Raw genomic sequence first — 27,775 nt, forward strand, 5'->3', positions numbered from 1 at the left:
GTTGTTGTTTAAAGCTTAGCTAAATTAAAAGATCTTGAGGGTAATGAATTCGTCACAGCCGAAGGAAATACGGAATATACAAGGATCCTACAGTCCCGTACAAACTTCAAAACAGTGAAAGTAATAGTGTCATACTATCTTTACGACACAAGTATATATAATGATGGTATATCCCGATATGTAGGCGCCAGTGTCGTAAACATGCAGTATGATATGGTCACGAATATATTTTTCTGTTTATTGAGGAAAATAAACCCAAGTTTACTTTCAAAGATACTGTGGCTACCGACCATCGCCGCATGAAGAACGCAGCGTCATACATGAAACATGGCATCACAACAAAAATAAACCTCGATATTTTCACCCTCGTATGTAATAAACACAAACATGTTTGTTGTTGTTATTATTATTATTGGTATCTTAAATCAGACATAAAGATTGATAGTGGCAGTTAAAATTGCAAAATTATTGTCCTCTGAGAGGATCTATAAGTCACAAAACATTTAAAGTACATTTTTACGTTCCTTTTGATGTATGGCTGGATGCAGAGAAGGTTCAGGTGATGGCATAGTCAGGCCGGTAAGGCTCATCGTCAACTCAGGGCCCTTGCCCCCTCTACACTCAGCTCAGACAGCGAATTGGACTTCTCCCAGGAAATGCTGCCTAGTCGAACTCACCAAGAACTTTCCGGAGAATATGAAGGCTCCCCAACACTGCAGCCTTCTGCATTACCCAAATTGTCAGAAGGGCTGTGCTCCCGGTGGAGAACCCGGGCACTCACCTATTCTGCGCCAAGAGGCCAGGTGGTACCAAACCAAGGGCACCGAGAACAATGTTAACACATTGTATTTTCTTTTAGAATCACATTCTGGTGACTGCGAGTGGGAAGTGACTGGTCTTGAACAGCTAAATGTACTCCCCCACTTTCATATTTTAGACCAGCTGCTATTCTGTTCCACATGCTACACCTACACACACTACATTGGCTTCTAAGAACGCTTCTTCACAAATGGCCGACTCTGAGCACACCTGGTGAACAACTTCATCTAGTTTACTCCCATTGCTGTACCGTCCGACAGTGCATCGCCATAAAAAACAACCTCAAATTTCAGATTCTGTCATGCAACCTTGGCACGCTTAAAATAGCTGTGGGGTCTTGACATGCATCACCAGAGGATCATCCAAAAAATAATAATGTGATCAAGTACACAATAAAATTCTATCATGAAGAGCCTCCACATTAATCAAACCTCGACCTCCAGAACTGATTGCATACATAAACGATTAAGACAGGGGATCGTGCGGGAGGATAGGATAACCCTCCTTGTTATTGATCAGAAAGATCAAAGGATTCAAACGCAAACAAAAAAACCCAAAAGACTAAAAGAATCCCCCTGAAATATTTATCTTCTGATTAGAATAGTTTCCGAAGTATGCACCCGTCCATGCGAGGTGAATACAATCTTGGGACTTTAGAATCCATTCGTGAGGGACAGAGTCGTGTGCCTTTTGGAAGTCAATCCAGGACATAGAGAGGATGCGGTGGTATGTTTTAGCCTCTTCCAAAATCAAGTCCTGTACAAGAAGGTGATCCTTCCACCCCAACATCCTTTTCTTGCACCTCCTCTTCCCCCACCCCCTTCCTCCTTCACCCTGCTGTCTGTAAATTATGTACGTCATTGGAAGAGCAGTAGAATGACACGAGGTTTGTCAAACATGACACGAAGTTTGTCAAACATGACACGAGGTTTGTCAAACACGACACGAGGTTTGTCAAACATGACCAAGGTTTGTCAAATACTCTTATAGCCGTCACTACACCTAGATATAGCAGCTTCCTCTGACACTGGTTACAGACAGTACCTGTGTGCTGAGTCCCAACAGCAGAAGCATGAAGAACAATGCAAAGCTCCAGACTTGGGGAACAGGAAGTCGTGCCAGTATTTCCGCCATTGCAATGTACACTGTCCCAGGACCTTGAACAGATATATACAAGTAAAACTATTTTGTATTAGTCTTTTAGTTTAAATCCTCAAGTATTCTCATTTCGTACATTTAATGACTCCCGTCTGTAGAATATAAACCATTTCAACACTCATAAGAAATCTGTGCAGTAAGCAGTGTCTAGTGTTCAGTTCCACTGTATCACCAGCATGGGTTCATGAATAACTATCAGATAATGATGTTACCAGGTGGTCCCTAAAGATCAGCGTATCCTGCCCGCATGGCACCCGTTATGAACAAGTGAGTGAGTGAGTTTAGTTATACGCCGCACTCAGCAATGTTCCTTCTATATGGAGACACTCTGTAAAGACAATCCAGTGATCAACAGAATGAGCATCGATCTGCGCAATTGGGAACCGATGGGCCGTTAGTCGCCTCTTACGACATTGGTAACTGAACATCAATATTCTAACCCGGATCTTCACCGGTATAAACAAATAGCAAAAGATGATCTAAAGAAACATGGGAACCTGAAGTGCATGCAAAAATAGAAAATTACATTGGACGTCTTTTGTCACCGATGTGTAAGTTTTGGAAGCATACTACATATGTCTACCATAAAACGTTTTGAAAACTTCACTGAGATCTTGAATGTAATATCTTGACTTAACAAAGTATGACCAAGAGACACATGTCGCAGCCTGATTGCAGATCAAACGTTGGGGAATATATACGCCAAACCGGTGTAACTGGAATATTAGTGGGTAATATTGACTGCTACAGATACAGCTATGTGAAGATGTTTATGTTACTCTGAATCTTTATCCATAAATCTAAATGTGAAAAATATTGACTATTTCAAGGTCTATTAGGAAAATTAGTGAAAGAGAAATGGCTACAAGATGGGTACAGGATAATAATGAGCGATAGCAGATCATCGATATACCAGACGATTTGATTACATTCCTTATACTATCTTAAAGTATTTCTAATGGTGCCAACACGACCAGACATTTTGACTCACGTGCATTAAGGAACACATCCACAAGTAGGGAGTACAATTGGAAAAACAATTTCCGATTTGGAGGTTTACTCTCGAATTTCATGTAGGGAGAAGGAATTATATCAGGAAACGTATGGACACTGGCCGAGTACACCGTTTCCTTTTCTTTATATATTTTTTCCATCTCCCTGAGTAAAACGTTTTTGTTCATCATTTAAACCTGCTTTTAGTCAGCCGCATAAACATCATTTGTATCAAGGCAGCAATTTGTTTCTAGATAATACCAAAATAGGCATTCAGTTGAAAACTTGTCTTTGAAACAAATACAAACATAAAATTCAATGTTTAAAGGACAGGCAAACGCTTGATGGCGACAAAACAAAGATAAACCTTCTCACTCACCCACTCACTCACTTACACTATACACATGTACATACCTGTCATCAACGCGTCAGATACGGAAACACCTTTTTGCTGAGCAATTGCTCCATAGAAGGCAAACACCATCATGGTCGTAACCAAACCCACGACAAGTGACACACCACACACTACATAGGAATCCCTGAAAACAACAGATTATATACTTATTACTTCATTACCAGTGCCTGCTCTGGTAACGGAATGATTCCAGTAAAAGGACATGCATGGATGGATCATTTCAATTCATGTCCCCCGAATAAAGTAATGAAATGTAATGAAAGGATTTCTGAATGCGCACGAAATCCATGATGGGTCGATTCCTGTGCCTAAACCTGTTCATGAAATGAAATCAATGACATTATATTAAAATACCGAGGTGAACGGCGAGTGAGATCCACAAGCAGAGGTTCATGTTGATACGTATGTATCTAATGCCAAATTGCTTTCGATATGGAATGCATATGGGACCAAAAAACGAAGTGAAGGGTTTGTGTTAGGATAAAAGCGACACAACCCGTAAGCATAATCTAATTTCAAAAAGCAGATCGTCTCTTGTTAGTCTGTTACGTATCTCAAAATAGGCTGTACGTCGTTGAAAATACCGACGAAAATACAATTGATCGTAGCCATATAGAACACATGTGATAATGGCAGGTTCAGGTGCGCGTGTGTGTGTGTGTGCGAGCGTGGGTGCGTGCGCGTGGCCTCATGATGAGTCATAAGTGGGTAAAGTAACACTGACCTCAGTGCCGTAGATTTGAAGCGTTTGTAACTTGCCAGAGTACTGATGATACCTGTTGCCATGCCGACTGTATACCAGGCACTGATTAAAGCAGAGGCCCACGTCTGAATTGAAGAAAAGTCAAATGAAGAAAATGAAATGACTGAATCTTGCGTGCACCACAGCTACCACCCTCCTTCCACCACCACCCAGGTCCCATCCTCCACTAACGCATAATCCTGTGAGGCACAATGTTCAAGGGGGCAGCAGGACTGGATGGCCTTTGAGGGGTGACAGGTCGTGGTTTGGATTCCGATGATCACCAACATGACCCGCCATCTGTCAACACCTCATACTCTGTGACAATTCCAGTTGTAACTCGGCAATCATTAATGTGTAAATTATATATAACTCACCTGTACGTGCAGGAGATATACTGGGGAAGGCATAAGGGCGAATTTTACACCGTCCAGTGACCCGGGTAACGTCCCGCCCCTTATAAACAGTGCCAGAAGGAGGAGGAAGAAGAGGGGCACCGTGACGAGCATCACCTGGAGAGACAGTTAGCCTACAGTCCATAATCTTATTTCGGAAAATACACAATTATTCTGTGTTCCCATCCAACAAGACCACGCTATCCCAGGCTACCACCCCATCCCACACGACCACACCACCCTACACGACCACATAACACTGCACGACCTCACTATCCTACATGACCACACCACCCTCCACGACCTCACCACCCTACACGACCACACTACCCTACACGACCTCACTATCCTACTTAACCTCACCAACCGACATGACCACACTACCCTACATGACCTCACTATCCTACTTAACCTCACCACCCTACACGACCACACTACCCTACACGACCTCACTATCCTACTTAACCTCACCAACCTACATGTCCACACCACCCTACATGACCAAACCACCCTCCATGACCTCACCACCCTACACGACCTCACTATCCTACTTAACCTCACCAACCTACATGGCCACACCACCCCACACGACCACACCACCCTACACCTCACTCTCCTACTTAACCTCACTATCATACATGACCACACCACCCTACACGATCTCGCCACCCTACACAACCTCACATCCTACCCAGCCTCACATCCTACACGACCTCACTGTCCTACCCAGCCTCACCATCCTACTCGATCTCACTATCCTACACGATCTCACCACCCTACACGACCACACCACCCTACACGATCTCACCCCCCTACACGACCACACCACCCTACACGATCTCACCACCCTACACGACCACACCGCCCTACACGATCTCACCACCCTACACGACCACACCACCCTACACGATCTCACCACCCTACACAACCTCACATCCTACCCAGCCTCACATCCTACACGACCTCACTGTCCTACCCAGCCTCACCATCCTACTCGACCTCACTATCCTACACGATCTCACCACCCTACACGACCACACCACCCTACATGATCTCACCCCCCTACACGACCACACCACCCTACACGATCTCACCACCCTACACAACCTCACAGCCTACCCAGCCTCACCATCCTACACGACCTCACTGTCCTACCCAGCCTCACCATCCTACTCGACCTCACTATCCTACACGACCTCACCATCCTACACGACCTCACTATCCTACACGACCTCACTATCCTACCCAGCCTCACCATCCTACACGACCACACCATCCTACACAACCTCACATCCTACCCAGCCTCGCCATCCTACACGACCTCACCACCCTACACGACCACATCATCCTACACATCCAGACCATGTTTCTTTCCACTTGTATCATTCTACATAAAACACAAATGGGCAATATTATTGAAGGTCCTTAATAGATCCACGAAAGTGGAATTCAAAGAAACGGAGGTAAGTTCGGACACTATTACTTATCTCACAATATGTCGGCAATTCATAGAGTAGGATTGATGTAGCGTTGGCCATAACTAGGATTCAATGCCCCATTGATGCACCACGTCTTTTCAACCTTGTGGTGTTATTATGTAAAACTGCAAACTGCGTCATTTCTCAAACAATGGGTATGTCCAAATGGGCAAATGTGTTTTACATACCTTTCCGATAACCTTAACTCCCCAGAACAAAGCAGCAAATATGAGAAGCGCCGTGACGAATGTACACCCAACCAGCTCCCATCGAAGTCCTCCTGATTCTTCGAGCCCAGAAGAAATTTGCAGGACTCGATTACTGCAATATAAAATGTAAACACTATTTCATTCTCGATGTGTAGGATACATGCCACCACTGCATCTTCTTACGAGAGAGTCCTTGAGGCTACGCAGATTCTAAACTCTTTCGTACCACACGTTTACAACATGTTTAATTCCAGAGGAAGGATTTAAAGAAATTGATAACTACAATATATATGAGTTCAGAAGATATAATACAAACGAATAGACTGTCTCACTCACAGACAGACATTTTTTCAAGAATTAAAATGAACTGCAGATGGAGGATAGATGGAGGATATATTTCTACATGTGCTTTACTCAAGGAACTGTAGCCGAATGTTGACACTACTAGATGTAGACATGACATATTTCCATCTGCGCTTTACTAAAGGAACACTCTCCGAATGTTGACGCTCTACTAGAAATAGACATGACATATTTCCATCTGCGCTTTACTAAAGGAACACTCTCCGAATGTTGACGCTCTACTAGAAATAGACATGACATGTTTCCATCTGCGCTTTACTAAAGGAACACTCTCCGAATGTTGACGCTCTACTAGAAATAGACATGACATATTTCCATCTGCGCTTTACTAAAGGAACACTCTCCGAATGTTGACACTCTACTAGAAATAGACATGACATATTTCCATCTGCGCTTTACTAAAGGAACACTCTCCGAATGTTGACGCTCTACTAGAAATAGACATGACATGTTTCCATCTGCGCTTTACTAAAGGAACACTCTCCGAATGTTGACGCTCTACTGGAAATAGACATGACATATTTCCATCTGCGTTTACTAAAGGAACACTCTCCGAATGTTGACGCTCTACTAGAAATAGACATGACATATTTCCATCTGCGCTTTACTAAAGGAACACTCTCCGAATGTTGACGCTCTACTAGAAATAGACATGACATATTTCCATCTGCGCTTTACTAAAGGAACACTCTCCGAATGTTGACGCTCTACTAGAAATAGACATGACATGTTTCCATCTGCGCTTTACTAAAGGAACACTCTCCGAATGTTGACGCTCTACTAGAAATAGACATGACATATTTCCATCTGCGCTTTACTAAAGGAACACTCTCCGAATGTTGACACTCTACTAGAAATAGACATGACATATTTCCATCTGCGCTTTACTAAAGGAACACTCTCCGAATGTTGACGCTCTACTAGAAATAGACATGACATGTTTCCATCTGCGCTTTACTAAAGGAACACTCTCCGAATGTTGACGCTCTACTGGAAATAGACATGACATATTTCCATCTGCGTTTACTAAAGGAACACTCTCCGAATGTTGACGCTCTACTAGAAATAGACATGACATATTTCCATCTGCGCTTTACTAAAGGAACACTCTCCGAATGTTGACGCTCTACTAGAAATAGACATGACATATTTCCATCTGCGCTTTACTAAAGGAACACTCTCCGAATGTTGACGCTCTACTAGAAATAGACATGACATATTTCCATCTGCGCTTTACTAAAGGAACACTCTCCGAATGTTGACGCTCTACTAGAAATAGACATGACATTATTTCCAACTGTGCTTTACTCAAGGAACTGTAGCCGAATGTTGACACTACTAGATGTAGACATGACATATTTCCATCTGCGCTTTACTAAAGGAACACTCTCCGAATGTTGACGCTCTACTAGAAATAGACATGACATATTTCCATCTGCGCTTTACTAAAGGAACACTCTCCGAATGTTGACGCTCTACTAGAAATAGACATGACATGTTTCCATCTGCGCTTTACTAAAGGAACACTCTCCGAATGTTGACGCTCTACTAGAAATAGACATGACATATTTCCATCTGCGCTTTACTAAAGGAACACTCTCCGAATGTTGACACTCTACTAGAAATAGACATGACATATTTCCATCTGCGCTTTACTAAAGGAACACTCTCCGAATGTTGACGCTCTACTAGAAATAGACATGACATATTTCCATCTGCGCTTTACTAAAGGAACACTCTCCGAATGTTGACGCTCTACTAGAAATAGACATGACATTATTTCCAACTGTGGTTTACTCAAGGAACTGTGTCCGAATGTTGACTGCCCACTGGACATATAGACATGACATTATTTCCACCTGTGCTTCACTCAAGAAGTTCTATTCGAATGTTGACGCTCTGATAGATATAGATATGACATATTTCAATCTGTGCCTTACTTAAAGTATTCTTCCCCAGGGGACAACAGTATACTGGACATGTAGGAATCTCCAGTTGTGTTGAAGGATGCTGCTTGACCATTGCTGCATGACAAGGAGTTCCATTCGTTGCTGCAGGTAGACCATGGTAGAACAGATGACCCTGACTGGAACAGGTAATACAGACTCCACGACGCGATGGCACCATATACGGGATGATACATAGCAATCACTACCACCATTCCTACTCCGATACCTGTAACAAAGAGGGTCGGTGTACGGTTTCCCTCATGCCAAGTTCTGTCAGTACTTGTTGCAACATTCAGTTTTGAAAACTTCAACTTTGTGAAAGTAGTTGTTTGTTTTGATGTTGTTGTTGTTGGTGGTGGTGATGGTGGTGTTGGTGGTGTTGGTGTTTAACTCAGCAGTACGGCTGTCTGAGAATAATCAAGTCTGAACAGTGCAATCACCTGGGATAAGCGCAACAGAGTTAGGATGACCTGTCTCAGCGAGTCTGACCATCCGATCCCATTAGTCGCCTCTTACGACAAGCATGGGTCACTGAAGATCATTTCTAACTCGGATCGTCGCGGGTCTCCTGCTTGGGATCGGTACAAAGAACAATGGAAATGAAGCTTAAGAACGAACCAACATCCCCCAGTGTGAACCTAAATGGTCGTGGCTGGACAGTTCTGAATTAGGAAAGATGCACGGTACACCATCGACAGTTTGCATGTAGTAACTCTCTTACATGATTACAAGTTGCATGTGATAAACATAAGCACATAAGCACATAAGCACATAAGCACATGCCTCACGGGACCGGGTGGTCATTCTTGTTGACTTGGTTGACATATGTCATCGGTTTCCAGTTGCTCAGATTGATGTTCATGCTGTTGATCACTGGGTTGTCTGGTCCAGAGTCGATTATTTACAATTATTTACATTATTTACGCGTAAACATAAACTCAGTCACTCACTCATAAGTGCATGCTTCGGCATTAATATCTCATAGCGTCAATTACTGCACTGTCTGATTCAAATTAGCTTGTTTGCACCCTGCGTCGTACAGTTATAATACTGCTGAATTCGGCGACAAAAAACACAAACAGATTATACAGTAAGAATTGAACAATCGTGTCTGGTTTTATCAATAGTTTCTTTCCAAAGTGGAAACGGTTTTGTCGTTTCTCTCGTTTAACCAAATACTCAACGTAACAGACTATGCCAAGCTTCAAAATGGTTTGGTATTCTGTGGTAATGAAACTGATGTCACTCGAAACCAAAATAACGATTATCACAAACTCAAAGTGGCCACTATCTTAGCTCGTTATTACAGTGGTTTGATATAAGTACTTCGATTGAAATAGTGACGGGACACTGTCCCACTTTGGCAACGACGAACCATTTATTACATCTCCAGCAAAGCTCTGATATTAACTAGTAAGCATGTGTATCTAGATCTATCATGAGAGGACTTCTCACTCTGCTATTTCTGAACATATTCCCAATGAAATTCAATAGTTCGGGATGAAGTGGTATGTACTTAATGTGTTTTGAACCACGTTTGCTTGACAGGGAGAGAGTTGATGGTAAGGTGAAATGGGATATAACGTCGCACTTGAGAAAATCTCGCTCATATAATTACGTAATTACGACGTGCATGCGTGTGCATGTGTTCCGATTTCAACTGGTTGTAATGCTAGTTCACTGAGATACCATGCCGTAGTTGAGAATGAATACTCCACTCCAAGCCAACCAGTCCTTGTACCCAGTAATGCCGAGCGCCAGGACCAAGATATTTTGGTATGCCAGGGATCGAACCCGCGACCTTCCGTTCTCCGGGCGGACGCTCTAACCACTACACCACTGAGACGGTTGAGAGAGCATGGTTACAGGTATTTCATTAATCTATGTTTACTGGACAATGCATGTGTAAAATATCTTAAGCGTTTCATAAAATATCACTTACAAGACAATGGGAGATCGTGTGTTTGTGACGAAAGAATGATTATTAGACAAGCAGAGTATAGATGGTACACGTGTTTCAGGAAATAACACATACTGGACAGTGACAGTGTAGACTGCATAAGTGTTTCAAAACATATTGTTTGCAAGTGTTTAGTTAAATATTAGGGCTGTAACGATACATCGAACGATCGATAGATTGCAATTGTTGAATCTCCGGTAGAAACTGATCTATGGTAGAAGCGAAAAACTATCTATGCATTGATAGTATGTGTGACTATCGATAGTTTAGTAGTTAGTTATTTTCCGTTGATAAATACGCAGCGCCAAATACAGGAAGTACAAGAGAAGTACACAGACTTGCGGCTTCTTTGAGTTTATGTTTTAACTGTTTACTTACTGTTTCAAGTTACTTGTAAGTATTAGAGACTGAAACCACTTCATCTTGATCTTAATTCATATAAACTGTACATTCGTTGGGAAATATCTTCACATGAGACAATTCAAGGAGAAACATACGATTGCAATAGTATTTCTAGACTTCTGACACTATGACCTTACCTCTGAAGAGTGGACAGAAGTTCCAGATGTGGGCGGGGCCTTTCCCACAGAACTGACCCAGACTTACATCCATGTAGATGATGGGGACTCCGAACAGGAGGACGAAGAAGCCGTAGAGGATCATGTAGGCAGCTGGAAAGGAGGACACAATGAGTGAGCGAGCGAGTGAGTGAGTGAGAGTGAGTGAGTGAGTGAGTGAGAGTGAGTGAGTGAGTGAGTGAGTGAGTGAGTGAGTGAGTGAGTGAGTGAGTGAGTGAGTGAGTGAGTGAGTGAGTGAGTGAGTGAGTGAGTGAGTGAAGGTTTTTACTAGCGACTTAGCTTGACTCTGGAGTCTGGATCAACTTCTACCAGGAAATGCCCGTTTCAACATAAAACTTGTTTTACATCTTTACTACAAGATTTAATGTGAAACCTCATTTTCAGATATTAACCAGTCTCCAGTATCTGACGCAGCTGAATACCTAAAAAAGCGAAATGTCAGATTCGCTCTCGTAGTTCTGTTTCATGGACACTGAATGAGAGGCCCGCGACCGAACTTGTAACTTCAGCTTTCTTTGTTTTTGTCACTAAATAGAAACTTATGTAGCAAAATATATTTTGAACTTATAACCTCTTGTCTGTTGCCATCAGCCAAGACGTGCATATATACACGTATATAAAATTATGATTATTTTCTCTGATTGATTGGTAATTGTTTCCGATATTGAGAACAAATAACTCATCACTAAAAAATATGTCATGTGTTTATGTGACAACAGGGGGTACATAACATGAATGTTGAGTTGGGACAAGGTGGTCGATCTAGCAACGGCGCCTAGATAGTGATCCAGCGAGCTTGAGGTGTCGGGATCGGGTATAATAACTTCGGAGTCAACTTTGTTTGCAGACTCTTTCCCTTAAACTTAAAAGAACCTACGAATCCGTGCAAACACCTAGTTGCTGGAACAGCAACGTGCAATAAACCTGGACAAAGGGCTGTGACTACGTGTCCAAGGTACCCGGCTGTGAATGGGTATCTTGTCGGGTGAGAGAGTCACACTGACTCGGGGTACCTAGTGATTGCAAGAGTTGTATGATTCCCAGGGAGTGCAGTCTGAGAATACGATGTCCCGTTGAAACTGACATCTAGTGATAGAGGGAAATATACCAACGGTATATTGAGCATGTACTAGATTGATGGATATGTGCGATATATACATATCGTATAATAAATGCTGACCTTTCATAACAAGTGTGTAAGTGATGGAACAGTATGGCTTCGTCGCCTGTTTCTATATTTCTAATGAGGAAAACACAGACAAGTCGTTCCGCCAACATTGTTCCTTTTTTAAGATGTGAAACCGGTCCCCGACGTGAGGATCGGGCGGCGGGAGACCGGGGGAAGTTAAAACATGGAATCTGATGGCAATGTGGACCTGATGAGATGGAAAGTAAAAAGTAAACCAAGATTTAGCCACCGGGCATGTTTCAAAACAATGATAATGGTTGCATCAGTGTTTTGGAAAAAACTTCTTCAAAAGGTTTTGGCAAATAATAATAACTCGCAGACACGGTGGATGCCCTGAAAAAATGTGTCATGATCTAATGACAATAATGCCCGTTTTCAGAAAGTAAGGATGTTGCCTTTAAGCACCCACTCCCACACCGTTAAATGGTCAGTCCCTTGTGCAAAGAAGTGGATTTAAGAAAAACATACATTAAAGCAATCATCAAACCCATTTAGATTTACAACTATTAATCTGAAATATTTTTGCGCAGTAACACCAAACTGTTTACACTAAAACAAAAACACCCCATTGTTAATACCAGAGATGCCAGTCTGCGGCCATTATCCTGGTCAGTTTCATATAATCGCACTCGGCAACTACCATGTACTAGCAATTATTGATAATATCATATATAATTAACACGGAAACCTCGATGAGTACAATCACATTCCAGATACTAAACATGCCTGAACGCATTGCCTTGAAACATACATGGGATGGCATGAGTGCTACATGTTATCAAATGGAACCTGTTTACAAACGCAGCCTGATAGTATTAACTAATATAACATTGTTTGTTTGTTGTTGAAGCTCTCGTATTTTCCGATGCGATTAATGGACTGAATGCACGGATGTATAATAGCACCCAGTCACACGTAGAGTCTCATGGCTTATTCAAAGCAGATATGGTACTGTAATGAGTAACACTGTGGTTTAACGAATTGTTTTGCAATATTCCAGTACAATCAAGGCGGGGGCAATAGGAAAGAACTGAGGGGAATTGAACCCAGGTCTTCAGCGTAAATAACGGACCACAAGGCTACATTTCTTTATAGGATATCCGCGTAACGTTACAAAATGTTACAAGCATCTTGCGGTTTCAGTTATTGGTATATCATCCTTAGAACATGAGGTCATAGAACCGAGCGAGCTCTTTTGCATATGATCATTTCAATGGACAAAATTAAGGGGTTATCTTCAAGGTCAAACCTTCAACTGATGCTTCTTTCTTACACTGATGTCTAAGGTCTTGGTATTGGCTAAGACTAGGCACAAGTATCCTAAAACTATCTGCCCCTGACCCACTATGGGTACTCGTATCTGGCTGAACGTTTATCTGTGTAGTGTTGACCCGTGAAGGTCTACCCGGGGTAGAACAGGCCCTCAGCAACCAATACTTGCCATAAAAGACGACTGTGCTTGTCGTAAGAGGCGACTAACGGGATCGGGTGGTCAGGCTCGCAGATTTGGTTGACACGTCATCGGTTCCCAGTTAAGCAGATCGATGCTCATGCTGTTGATCACTGGATTGTCTGGTCCAGACTCGATTATGGACAGACTGCCGCCATATAGCTGTAATATTGCTGAGTGCGGCGTAAAACTAAACTCACTCTGTGTAGTGTTACATGTAACTATAGGTCACATGATAATTTGCAGTACTGAATTCACACTCATATTTCAAAGTGCAGTAAGGTGTGACTATCGAGACAGTCAAGTACCAAGCAGTGATCAGGTTTTATATTTTCGTCAAAGAGATACCTTCGAGTTAATGAAAGACTCTAACGGAGATGACGCCCCATCATATGACGTTGTAAAATATTGGCATCGCCAGTTCAAGTAAGCAGAACATCTTTCGAAACGGCTCCCATCCTGGGAGCCCCCATTCTGCCATTAATAAACACACAATCTAGGAGGTGGCGGCTGCCATTTTTTAAAAAAAACCTAATCTACAACCGTGCGACAGATAACCCAAAATGTCAAGATGAGGGTCGGGTCTGTCGGAAAAAAACTTTAACGACCATTTGCACTTGAATAACGTGTGTACACGTGGTGTCCGGGAACGAGTCGATTGCTAAAAGGCTCTTTTTGGCCATGCGAAAAGAAAAGGGTACCACAAGTACTGGAACTTACTATGCTTCACTACTGCGTAACTTGAGGAAAGAGATCAAGTTTAAAAACAAATCATCTTATTTCACTTTAAGTGCTTTTCACTTGACATTAATTACATTTCTAGATATTGACTGACATTTAGTGCATATTTCCACATACTCCTTGACATTAATTAACTTCTAGATATTCACTGACACTGAGGGCATATTTCAACATACACCTTGACGTTAAGTACATTTCTAGATATCAACTGACACTACATGCATATTTTAACATACTCCTTGACGTTAAGTAATTTCTAGATATTCAGTGACTTTTAAGGCATATTTCAACATACACCTTGACGTTAAGCGCATTTCTAGATATTCACTGATATTGAGTACATATTTCATCATACATTGACATTTCATGTTCCTTTACACAAAGCACATGATCCCTTCAAAGTATGTACAGTTCGATTATTTCTTGGTAGACTGTATTCTTTGGCCTATTCCGTTTTGCATACTTTTGCATATTCTTTGACACAATTCTCTATTTTTACAAGTTCGTTCACAGAAAATACATTTGCTGAAATTCCTTGACAGAATGTACAATGGACAAGATATACACGTATATAAAATTATGATTATTAATCTCTGATTGATTGGTATTTTTTTCCGATATTGAGAACAAATAAGTCATCACTGAAAAATATGTCATGTGTTTATGTGACAACAGGGGGTACAAAACGTGAATGTTGAGCTGGGACAACGTGGTCGAGCTGGCAAGGGCGTCTAGATAGTGATCCAGCGAGCTTGAGGTGTCGGGATCGGGTATAATAACTTCGGAGTCAACTTTGTTTGCAGACTCTTTCCCTTAAACTTAAAAGAACCTACGAATCCGTGCAAACACCTAGTTGCTGGAACAGCAACGTGCAATAAACCTGGACAAAGGGCTGTGACTACGTGTCCAAGGTACCCGGCTGTGAATGGGTATCTTGTCGGGTGAGAGAGTCACACTGACTCGGGGTACCTAGTGATTGCAAGAGTTGTATGATTCCCAGGGAGTGCAGTCTGAGAATACGATGTGCCGTTGAAACTGACATCTAGTGATAGAGGGAAATATACCAACGGTATATTGAGCATGTACTAGATTGATGGATATGTGCGATATATACATATCGTATAATAAATGCTGACCTTTCATAACAAGTGTGTAAGTGATGGAACAGTATGGCTTCGTCGCCTGTTTCTATATTTCAGCAATACTAATGAGGAAAGCACAGACAATTCGTTCCACCAACATTGTTCCTTTTGTAAGATTTGAAACCGGCCCCCGACGTGTGGATCGGAGAGTTTGAAAAATGGAATCTGATGGCAATGTGGACACGGTGAGATTGAAGCAAAATCTGTAAACCAGCAACCAGCCACAGAGTGTATGTTACTGAGAAACCAAGATTTAGCCACGGGGCAGGAAAACAATGATAATGGTTGCATCAGTGTTTTGGAAAATACTTCTTCAAAAGGTTTTGGCAACTAATAATCATTCGCAGACACTGCGGATGCCCTGAAAAAATGTGTCATGAGCTCATGACTATTATCCCCGTTTTCAGGAAGTAAGCCTTTAAGCACACACTCCAACACTGTTAAATGGTCAACCCCTTATGCAAAGAAGTGGATTTAAGAAAAACATACATTAAAGCAACCATCAAATGGTTGGCCCAGTTAGATTTTCAACTATTAATCTGAAATATGTTTAGCAATAACACCAAACTGTTTACACTAAAGCCAAAACACCCCATTGTTAATACCAGAGATGCCAGCCTGCGGTTATTATCCTGGTCAGTTTCATATAATCGTACTCGGCAACTACTATGTAATTAATGATAATGTCATATATAATTAACACGGAAACCTCGATGAGTACAATCACATTCCAGACACTAAACATGCCTGCACGCATTGCCTTGAAACATACATGGGATGGCATGAGTGCTACATGTTATCAAATGGAACCTGTTTACAAACGCAGCCTGATAGTATTAACTAATATAACATTGTTTGTTTGTTGTTGAAGCTCTCGTATTTTCCGATGCGATTAATGGACTGAATGCACGGATGTATAATAGCACCCAGTCACACGTAGAGTCTCATGGCTTATTCAAAGCAGATATGGTACTGTAATGAGTAACACTGTGGTTTAACGAATTGTTTTGCAATATTCCAGTACAATCAAGGCGGGGGCAATAGGAAAGAACTGAGGGGAATTGAACCCAGGTCTTCAGCGTAAATAACGGACCACAAGGCTACATTTCTTTATAGGATATCCGCGTAACGTTACAAAATGTTACAAGCATCTTGCGGTTTCAGTTATTGGTATATCATCCTTAGAACATGAGGTCATAGAACCGAGCGAGCTCTTTTGCATATGATCATTTCAATGGACAAAATTAAGGGGTTATCTTCAAGGTCAAACCTTCAACTGATGCTTCTTTCTTGCACTGATGTCTAAGGTCTTGGTATTGGCTAAGACTAGGCACAAGTATCCTAAAACTATCTGCCCCTGACCCACTATGGGTACTCGTATCTGGCTGAACGTTTATCTGTGTAGTGTTGACCCGTGAAGGTCTACCCGGGGTAGAACAGGCCCTCAGCAACCAATACTTGCCATAAAAGACGACTGTGCTTGTCGTAAGAGGCGACTAACGGGATCGGGTGGTCAGGCTCGCAGATTTGGTTGACACGTCATCGGTTCCCAGTTAAGCAGATCGATGCTCATGCTGTTGATCACTGGATTGTCTGGTCCAGACTCGATTATGGACAGACTGCCGCCATATAGCTGTAATATTGCTGAGTGCGGCGTAAAACTAAACTCACTCTGTGTAGTGTTACATGTAACTATAGGTCACATGATAATTTGCAGTACTGAATTCACACTCATATTTCAAAGTGCAGTAAGGTGTGACTATCGAGACAGTCAAGTACCAAGCAGTGATCAGGTTTTATATTTTCGTCAAAGAGATACCTTCGAGTTAATGAAAGACTCTAACGGAGATGACGCCCCATCATATGACGTTGTAAAATATTGGCATCGCCAGTTCAAGTAAGCAGAACATCTTTCGAAACGGCTCCCATCCTGGGAGCCCCCATTCTGCCATTAATAAACACACAATCTAGGAGGTGGCGGCTGCCATTTTTTAAAAAAAACCTAATCTACAACCGTGCGACAGATAACCCAAAATGTCAAGATGAGGGTCGGGTCTGTCGGAAAAAAACTTTAACGACCATTTGCACTTGAATAACGTGTGTACACGTGGTGTCCGGGAACGAGTCGATTGCTAAAAGGCTCTTTTTGGCCATGCGAAAAGAAAAGGGTACCACAAGTACTGGAACTTACTATGCTTCACTACTGCGTAACTTGAGGAAAGAGATCAAGTTTAAAAACAAATCATCTTATTTCACTTTAAGTGCTTTTCACTTGACATTAATTACATTTCTAGATATTGACTGACATTTAGTGCATATTTCCACATACTCCTTGACATTAATTAACTTCTAGATATTCACTGACACTGAGGGCATATTTCAACATACACCTTGACGTTAAGTACATTTCTAGATATCAACTGACACTACATGCATATTTTAACATACTCCTTGACGTTAAGTAATTTCTAGATATTCAGTGACTTTTAAGGCATATTTCAACATACACCTTGACGTTAAGCGCATTTCTAGATATTCACTGATATTGAGTACATATTTCATCATACATTGACATTTCATGTTCCTTTACACAAAGCACATGATCCCTTCAAAGTATGTACAGTTCGATTATTTCTTGGTAGACTGTATTCTTTGGCCTATTCCGTTTTGCATACTTTTGCATATTCTTTGACACAATTCTCTATTTTTACAAGTTCGTTCACAGAAAATACATTTGCTGAAATTCCTTGACAGAATGTACAATGGACAAGATATACACGTATATAAAATTATGATTATTAATCTCTGATTGATTGGTATTTTTTTCCGATATTGAGAACAAATAAGTCATCACTGAAAAATATGTCATGTGTTTATGTGACAACAGGGGGTACAAAACGTGAATGTTGAGCTGGGACAACGTGGTCGAGCTGGCAAGGGCGTCTAGATAGTGATCCAGCGAGCTTGAGGTGTCGGGATCGGGTATAATAACTTCGGAGTCAACTTTGTTTGCAGACTCTTTCCCTTAAACTTAAAAGAACCTACGAATCCGTGCAAACACCTAGTTGCTGGAACAGCAACGTGCAATAAACCTGGACAAAGGGCTGTGACTACGTGTCCAAGGTACCCGGCTGTGAATGGGTATCTTGTCGGGTGAGAGAGTCACACTGACTCGGGGTACCTAGTGATTGCAAGAGTTGTATGATTCCCAGGGAGTGCAGTCTGAGAATACGATGTGCCGTTGAAACTGACATCTAGTGATAGAGGGAAATATACCAACGGTATATTGAGCATGTACTAGATTGATGGATATGTGCGATATATACATATCGTATAATAAATGCTGACCTTTCATAACAAGTGTGTAAGTGATGGAACAGTATGGCTTCGTCGCCTGTTTCTATATTTCAGCAATACTAATGAGGAAAGCACAGACAATTCGTTCCACCAACATTGTTCCTTTTGTAAGATTTGAAACCGGCCCCCGACGTGTGGATCGGAGAGTTTGAAAAATGGAATCTGATGGCAATGTGGACACGGTGAGATTGAAGCAAAATCTGTAAACCAGCAACCAGCCACAGAGTGTATGTTACTGAGAAACCAAGATTTAGCCACGGGGCAGGAAAACAATGATAATGGTTGCATCAGTGTTTTGGAAAATACTTCTTCAAAAGGTTTTGGCAACTAATAATCATTCGCAGACACTGCGGATGCCCTGAAAAAATGTGTCATGAGCTCATGACTATTATCCCCGTTTTCAGGAAGTAAGCCTTTAAGCACACACTCCAACACTGTTAAATGGTCAACCCCTTATGCAAAGAAGTGGATTTAAGAAAAACATACATTAAAGCAACCATCAAATGGTTGGCCCAGTTAGATTTTCAACTATTAATCTGAAATATGTTTAGCAATAACACCAAACTGTTTACACTAAAGCCAAAACACCCCATTGTTAATACCAGAGATGCCAGCCTGCGGTTATTATCCTGGTCAGTTTCATATAATCGTACTCGGCAACTACTATGTAATTAATGATAATGTCATATATAATTAACACGGAAACCTCGATGAGTACAATCACATTCCAGACACTAAACATGCCTGAACGCATTGCCTTGAAACATACATGGGATGGCATGAGTGCTACATGTTATCAAATGGAACCTGTTTACAAACGCAGCCTGATAGTATTAACTAATATAACATTGTTTGTTTGTTGTTGAAGCTCTCGTATTTTCCGATGCGATTAATGGACTGAATGCACGGATGTATAATAGCACCCAGTCACACGTAGAGTCTCATGGCTTATTCAAAGCAGATATGGTACTGTAATGAGTAACACTGTGGTTTAACGAATTGTTTTGCAATATTCCAGTACAATCAAGGCGGGGGCAATAGGAAAGAACTGAGGGGAATTGAACCCAGGTCTTCAGCGTAAATAACGGACCACAAGGCTACATTTCTTTATAGGATATCCGCGTAACGTTACAAAATGTTACAAGCATCTTGCGGTTTCAGTTATTGGTATATCATCCTTAGAACATGAGGTCATAGAACCGAGCGAGCTCTTTTGCATATGATCATTTCAATGGACAAAATTAAGGGGTTATCTTCAAGGTCAAACCTTCAACTGATGCTTCTTTCTTGCACTGATGTCTAAGGTCTTGGTATTGGCTAAGACTAGGCACAAGTATCCTAAAACTATCTGCCCCTGACCCACTATGGGTACTCGTATCTGGCTGAACGTTTATCTGTGTAGTGTTGACCCGTGAAGGTCTACCCGGGGTAGAACAGGCCCTCAGCAACCAATACTTGCCATAAAAGACGACTGTGCTTGTCGTAAGAGGCGACTAACGGGATCGGGTGGTCAGGCTCGCAGATTTGGTTGACACGTCATCGGTTCCCAGTTAAGCAGATCGATGCTCATGCTGTTGATCACTGGATTGTCTGGTCCAGACTCGATTATGGACAGACTGCCGCCATATAGCTGTAATATTGCTGAGTGCGGCGTAAAACTAAACTCACTCTGTGTAGTGTTACATGTAACTATAGGTCACATGATAATTTGCAGTACTGAATTCACACTCATATTTCAAAGTGCAGTAAGGTGTGACTATCGAGACAGTCAAGTACCAAGCAGTGATCAGGTTTTATATTTTCGTCAAAGAGATACCTTCGAGTTAATGAAAGACTCTAACGGAGATGACGCCCCATCATATGACGTTGTAAAATATTGGCATCGCCAGTTCAAGTAAGCAGAACATCTTTCGAAACGGCTCCCATCCTGGGAGCCCCCATTCTGCCATTAATAAACACACAATCTAGGAGGTGGCGGCTGCCATTTTTTAAAAAAAACCTAATCTACAACCGTGCGACAGATAACCCAAAATGTCAAGATGAGGGTCGGGTCTGTCGGAAAAAAACTTTAACGACCATTTGCACTTGAATAACGTGTGTACACGTGGTGTCCGGGAACGAGTCGATTGCTAAAAGGCTCTTTTTGGCCATGCGAAAAGAAAAGGGTACCACAAGTACTGGAACTTACTATGCTTCACTACTGCGTAACTTGAGGAAAGAGATCAAGTTTAAAAACAAATCATCTTATTTCACTTTAAGTGCTTTTCACTTGACATTAATTACATTTCTAGATATTGACTGACATTTAGTGCATATTTCCACATACTCCTTGACATTAATTAACTTCTAGATATTCACTGACACTGAGGGCATATTTCAACATACACCTTGACGTTAAGTACATTTCTAGATATCAACTGACACTACATGCATATTTTAACATACTCCTTGACGTTAAGTAATTTCTAGATATTCAGTGACTTTTAAGGCATATTTCAACATACACCTTGACGTTAAGCGCATTTCTAGATATTCACTGATATTGAGTACATATTTCATCATACATTGACATTTCATGTTCCTTTACACAAAGCACATGATCCCTTCAAAGTATGTACAGTTCGATTATTTCTTGGTAGACTGTATTCTTTGGCCTATTCCGTTTTGCATACTTTTGCATATTCTTTGACACAATTCTCTATTTTTACAAGTTCGTTCACAGAAAATACATTTGCTGAAATTCCTTGACAGAATGTACAATGGACAAGATATACACGTATATAAAATTATGATTATTAATCTCTGATTGATTGGTATTGTTTTCCGATATTGAGAACAAATAACTCATCACTGAAAAATATGTCATGTGTTTATGTGACAACAGGGGGTACAAAACGTGAATGTTGAGCTGGGACAACGTGGTCGAGCTGGCAAGGGCGCCTAGATAGTGATCCAGCGAGCTTGAGGTGTCGGGATCGGGTATAATAACTTCGGAGTCAACTTTGTGTGCAGACTCTTTCCCTTAAACTTAAAAGAACCTACGAATCCGTGCAAACACCTAGTTGCTGGAACAGCAACGTGCAATAAACCTGGACAAAGGGCTGTGACTACGTGTCCAAGGTACCCGGCTGTGAATGGGTATCTTGTCGGGTGAGAGAGTCACACTGACTCGGGGTACCTAGTGATTGCAAGAGTTGTATGATTCCCAGGGAGTGCAGTCTGAGAATACGATGTGCCGTTGAAACTGACATCTAGTGATAGAGGGAAATATACCAACGGTATATTGAGCATGTACTAGATTGATGGATATGTGCGATATATACATATCGTATAATAAATGCTGACCTTTCATAACAAGTGTGTAAGTGATGGAACAGTATGGCTTCGTCGCCTGTTTCTATATTTCAGCAATACTAATGAGGAAAGCACAGACAATTCGTTCCACCAACATTGTTCCTTTTGTAATATTTGAAACCGGCCCCCGACGTGTGGATCGGAGAGTTTGAAAAATGGAATCTGATGGCAATGTGGACACGGTGAGATTGAAGCAAAATCTGTAAACCAGCAACCAGCCACAGAGTGTATGTTACTGAGAAACCAAGATTTAGCCACGGGGCAGGAAAACAATGATAATGGTTGCATCAGTGTTTTGGAAAATACTTCTTCAAAAGGTTTTGGCAACTAATAATCATTCGCAGACACTGCGGATGCCCTGAAAAAATGTGTCATGAGCTCATGACTATTATCCCCGTTTTCAGGAAGTAAGCCTTTAAGCACACACTCCAACACTGTTAAATGGTCAACCCCTTATGCAAAGAAGTGGATTTAAGAAAAACATACATTAAAGCAACCATCAAATGGTTGGCCCAGTTAGATTTTCAACTATTAATCTGAAATATGTTTAGCAATAACACCAAACTGTTTACACTAAAGCCAAAACACCCCATTGTTAATACCAGAGATGCCAGCCTGCGGTTATTATCCTGGTCAGTTTCATATAATCGTACTCGGCAACTACTATGTAATTAATGATAATGTCATATATAATTAACACGGAAACCTCGATGAGTACAATCACATTCCAGACACTAAACATGCCTGAACGCATTGCCTTGAAACATACATGGGATGGCATGAGTGCTACATGTTATCAAATGGAACCTGTTTACAAACGCAGCCTGATAGTATTAACTAATGTTTTTGTTTGCTGTTGAAGCTCTCGTATTTTCCGACGGGATTAATGGACTGAATGGACTGAATGCACGGATTTATAATAGCGCCCAGTCACATGTAGAGTCTCATAGCTTATTCAAAGCAGATATGGTACTGTAAGTGACTAACACTGTGGTTTAACGATTGAACCCAGGTCTTCAGCGTAAATAACAAACCACATTTCTTCATAGGATATCCGCGTAACGTTACAAAATGTTACAAGCATCTTGCGGTTTCAGTTATTAGTATATCATCCTTAGAACATGAGATCATAGAACCGAGCGAGCTCTTTTGCATATGATCATTTCAATGGACTAAATTAAGGGGTTATCTTCAAGGTCAAACCTTCAACTGATGCTTCTTTCTTGCACTGATGTCTGGGGTCTGGGCATTCCTTGACAGAATGTACAATGGACAGGATGTATATATTCAGAATTAAATCAATCATACTTTTCTATACATATCTGCTATGTTCCTTGACATTATATACACCTCTCTTTGTTAATATATACCTGAAACATGTTTACCCGTAAGGATTGGAATGCCGCCTACATCCCTACATTTAAGGACCTGCATATTGTCCACCTGCTAGTATCACACACACTTTGGTCTCAGTGTTACCAACCCATTAGAAACATTGTTTCCCTGTACGTATATGAAAACTACCCGTGAGGATCCGAGCTAAGATTGGTCTTTAGAAACTCATGCTAACGGTGACTAACGAAATCGTTTGAATAAACTCGTTTGACAAATGTCACCGTATCCCCATTGCGAAGATCGATGCTCATGATGTTGATCACTGGTTACAGGCTGTCATATGACTGCGATATTACTGAAACTGGCACGTAACAACATTCAGAAAATATATGTAAGCTAAAGGATTGTGCTGTTTAGAGCTAACACTGAGCACTTACCCCCTCCGTTCCAGTAGCACATGTAGGGGAGCCTCCATATATGACTGTAATGTATGGTGATGATCATGGCGGCCATTATAAATTCTGCATTGGAGCCCCAATGCCCCCGCTCCATGCTCGGGGAAACAACCGCCTGGTCCTCGACTTCAAAACTAGTTACAGGAGTTGATACGGAGGGCCCTGACGCTTTAGATTCATGGGTAGTTGGAAGAGGTTCCCCTTCTTTTGGAGCTACTTTGTTTGTAGCTGTCACTTCCTTGCTCTCGGGGTCCGCCATTTTTCATGAATGGTTCGCCGCAGTTCAGTTGTATGCTCGTATGGTCAGAGCGGTGTTTCCTCGATTGTGCTCTATCCAATTATATATTTATGTCATCAAATCGGGATAATTGAGCGTTAAGTTCATGTTGGCAAAAGGCCAGCCGAGAATGTGCCCTGCTGACAGCGTATCCTCACAAACGTTTGGTTGACAGCTCGTAGCGTTCTTGTGGAGTGCACAGCAGGATTATTTCCTCCATGTCAAAACAAAATCCCTCAGAAGCTTTTGGTTAGACCTGACAAATGTAAAACCTGGATATTTTTTAGAATTTTACATATATATCTTATGTCTTATTTCTGTCTCTCTATGCCCTACTACTCCCGACAGAATGTGCAACTGACTGATCAAATACTTCGGACCAGATAAAATAGCAAAGAGACTTGTACCATGCGTTGTACAGTGTCACCTGGTTTCAATTTCCAAAGTCAATTCAAGATTTTCTTGAATCTTGCCAATCACGTTCCTGTCAAAAGGGACAGAAAATTCAATGATGAATTGAAACAATTCATTGACTTTATCATAAGGGACAAGATCAGGCTTTCCGCCTTGAATTCTTCTGAGGCTGTATATAGGCTTATTCCACAGAAGTTTGACAGCATAATATTAGCTGACGCCCTGGACATGTTCAAGGTCGTACCATGGATGATCCTTTGAGTCAAAACTACGGGCGAAGGAGTCTGTAGGATTGCTGTTCTATTCCACACTCTGCATGTACACACGATGCAATGGCTTCTCTGAAAGCTCCTCCACAAAGGACCGCTTCTGAGCAAACTTGGTGAACAACTTCACCTGGTTTACACCTATTGCTGCACCGTCCGACAGTACATCGCCGTCAACACAATCAACCTCAGATTCAGCCCTACAACCTTGGCTCGCTTAAAAAAGCTGTGGAGGAATTCCTTGCTTTCATCATGAGTTTTGACGTGCATCACCCGAGGATCATCACATAAATAGATATGTGCAAAAGTACGCAGTAAAATTCTATGATGAATGAATTAATTAATTAATCAAACCTCGACCTCCTGAATTAATTGGCATATATAAGTGATTTAGAAAGGAACGAGGGCGGTGGGCTCTGGTATCACACCAGCAGGTCATTGAAGACTTGAGTAGATGAAAAAATTGCTCAAGAATTTCAGTACACTGAAGAAACTTGAGAATCCATTCTTTGACATCCATGGGAGGCCGTTACTCATGCTCACCTCACGATTTGTTGCTTGTAGAAGTAGTTGGTTTTTTTATTATATCTACAAATAGTTATTTTGTTTCATGAATTCTTTCTTTCATTACAAATCTTTGACAGTCCAAGTATCTTTTGTTTGTCTTATACTGTAACTTTAATTTTCTCCTAATTGCCTTTTGCCGTTTAGTGCCTGATGATCTTAACTTCAGGCACAGCTCTGTCCAGAAAATGTATTTTCTAGATTCCGTTAGTTAGTTTTACTTGAAACCGCTTTTTCTTTTGCTTTTTGTTGGTAGTGCTGGGTGATGTTTCTTTGGAAACCGTGCGAGGTTCCTCCAGTGTCCGAGCGACAGCGTAGATACATTTACAACAATTAACATCATGCAGAAAGCTAGAAACCATGTCATTTTATAGATTAATTTCACGTGTGGAGGAGATATTTGTTGTTATGCACATTTTTATCAGGTCTTGCATGATTTGAAAACGTGTGTCATAACGTAATAACTCAGAGAGAGTGAAATGTTCCCTGGCCAATTGTTGTACAGTGAAGTTGTGAAAATAACCTTGACATTTCCATCAGGATGTAAAGTGTCAGTTTCTGCAAATGCTAGAGCATGTGTCATGAGGGGAAAGTGTGGGTGGTGAATCACATGTCGGATTGTACTATAGTCATTTACTTGATTTGCTGAAGCCATAAGATCTTCGATGTTTTTAAACAACAAGTGACATTAACCCATTGTATTGTAGGTGTCTATACAATCCACAATATAAGTTTGACGGATGCAAAATCTCCCAAAGCCCACGTATATAGCAAGGACAGTAATCTTTCTCTGTCAGTAATACTGGAGAAGGCTCGTATTGAAGGTTGTTGTTTACCGTCGCATGCAGAGATATTCAAGCTATGTAACAGTGGCCTATAAATTATATAGGCTCGATCAGAGAATCCCGTGACTGACGTCACCATCATCGATCTGTTGGGATGCAATGATGTGTATCAACCGAAATTTGATAATTCCAAACCCTGACGTGTTTATGAGGCTGATGATTCGTGACATTTAAGCGACCATTTACTGTAAATATAAACACATAATGACATAATTAGATACATAGTTCACTATCAATGTGCTAAATGTAGTACAGGTCACACACATGTTCACAAGCTATAGGTACACCCCACCCCACCCCCTTCTCTCTCTCCCTGTACCTCTGTCTACCTCTCCCCTTTCTCTCTCCCTCCCTCTCTCTCTATAAGTGATTTTATCTCTCATTCTGTACCTCTCTCTACCTCTCCCCTTTCTCTCTCCCTCCCTCTCTCTCTATAAGTGATTTTATCTCTCATTCTGTACCTCTCTCTACCTCTCCCCTTTCTCTCTCCCTCCATCTCTCTCTATAAGTGATTCAGTCAGAAATTAATGATGGTGTTCCCCTAGCTGATGTTAGGATTAAAACTACAAGCAACATGGCGATGATGATGAAAATTACTGCCACCGTACCGACGACTCAAACCCACATACACATACACACATGCACAAACACACGCACACGCACACGCACACGCACGCGCACGCGCGCACACGCAGAGCATTTAGTTAGTGAACCCTTGATAAGAAACATTAGGATGTTGTGCTTAGTGTTAATATACTTATTGGACAAGGTTATGGGTTAGTGAGTAGAAAGTGGCTGAAATTGTCAGTTCAAGTATTGACATAACACTGAGGTTGACATTCAGCTGTCTACGTTAGCCAGCTGTTGTTTGCAATTCGCCTTCCTTTGTTCACGCTCTGCACACTTGTTTTAGGAGACGCGTTTTCTACCTTATTAAAGCTGACTAGGTGTGGGCGAAATTTATACTTGCGTCACTTAGGGTTTCTCCAATACAAAAGAAATGGGGAAAATGGTGTGGTTCAGGGACTGTGAGACATACAAGCCCAACAGTCTGCCTGCTAGGGAACGACTACACAGGACAGCAAGGTTGTCACCAAACATTACATGTGGATTCATCTAAGTAAGGACACTGTAGAAGACTGTAGAAGAAGTTGCAAATTCAACAAAAGCAGAATAACATGTGTAGGAAATCAGCATAGAGTGAAATAAAGGAAATATCAAATGACACTAACTATATAACTGACACTCTTTTATTCGGGTTAGAAAAAATCCCCAGTAACATATAACTGATGATTAGACCGTTTTCCGTTAAGAGGCGCATATTGTG

The 27,775-nt window shown here is 41.4% G+C and overlaps 1 protein-coding gene across 1 annotated transcript in view; it reads right to left on the reverse strand.

Annotated features, from left to right (window-relative positions):
• LOC137258229 (sodium- and chloride-dependent glycine transporter 1-like) overlaps positions 1-24,367 on the reverse strand; it is a 34,971-nt gene extending 10,604 nt beyond the window's left edge. Inside the window, exons 1-8 of the mRNA XM_067795822.1 lie at positions 24,065-24,367; positions 11,021-11,152; positions 8,513-8,747; positions 6,189-6,321; positions 4,505-4,639; positions 4,110-4,213; positions 3,385-3,509; positions 1,864-1,976 (exon numbers count right to left, since the gene is read on the reverse strand). Of these exons, the coding sequence (XP_067651923.1) occupies positions 1,864-1,976; positions 3,385-3,509; positions 4,110-4,213; positions 4,505-4,639; positions 6,189-6,321; positions 8,513-8,747; positions 11,021-11,152; positions 24,065-24,341 (1,254 nt within the window). The 5' untranslated portion in view covers positions 24,342-24,367. The remainder of the gene's footprint in view (positions 1-1,863; positions 1,977-3,384; positions 3,510-4,109; positions 4,214-4,504; positions 4,640-6,188; positions 6,322-8,512; positions 8,748-11,020; positions 11,153-24,064) is intronic.
• Between the last annotated feature and the right edge of the window lie 3,408 nt (positions 24,368-27,775).

The sequence above is a fragment of the Haliotis asinina genome, chromosome 12 (assembly GCF_037392515.1).
Source record: "Haliotis asinina isolate JCU_RB_2024 chromosome 12, JCU_Hal_asi_v2, whole genome shotgun sequence".
Taxonomy (NCBI): Eukaryota; Metazoa; Mollusca; class Gastropoda; order Lepetellida; family Haliotidae; genus Haliotis; species Haliotis asinina.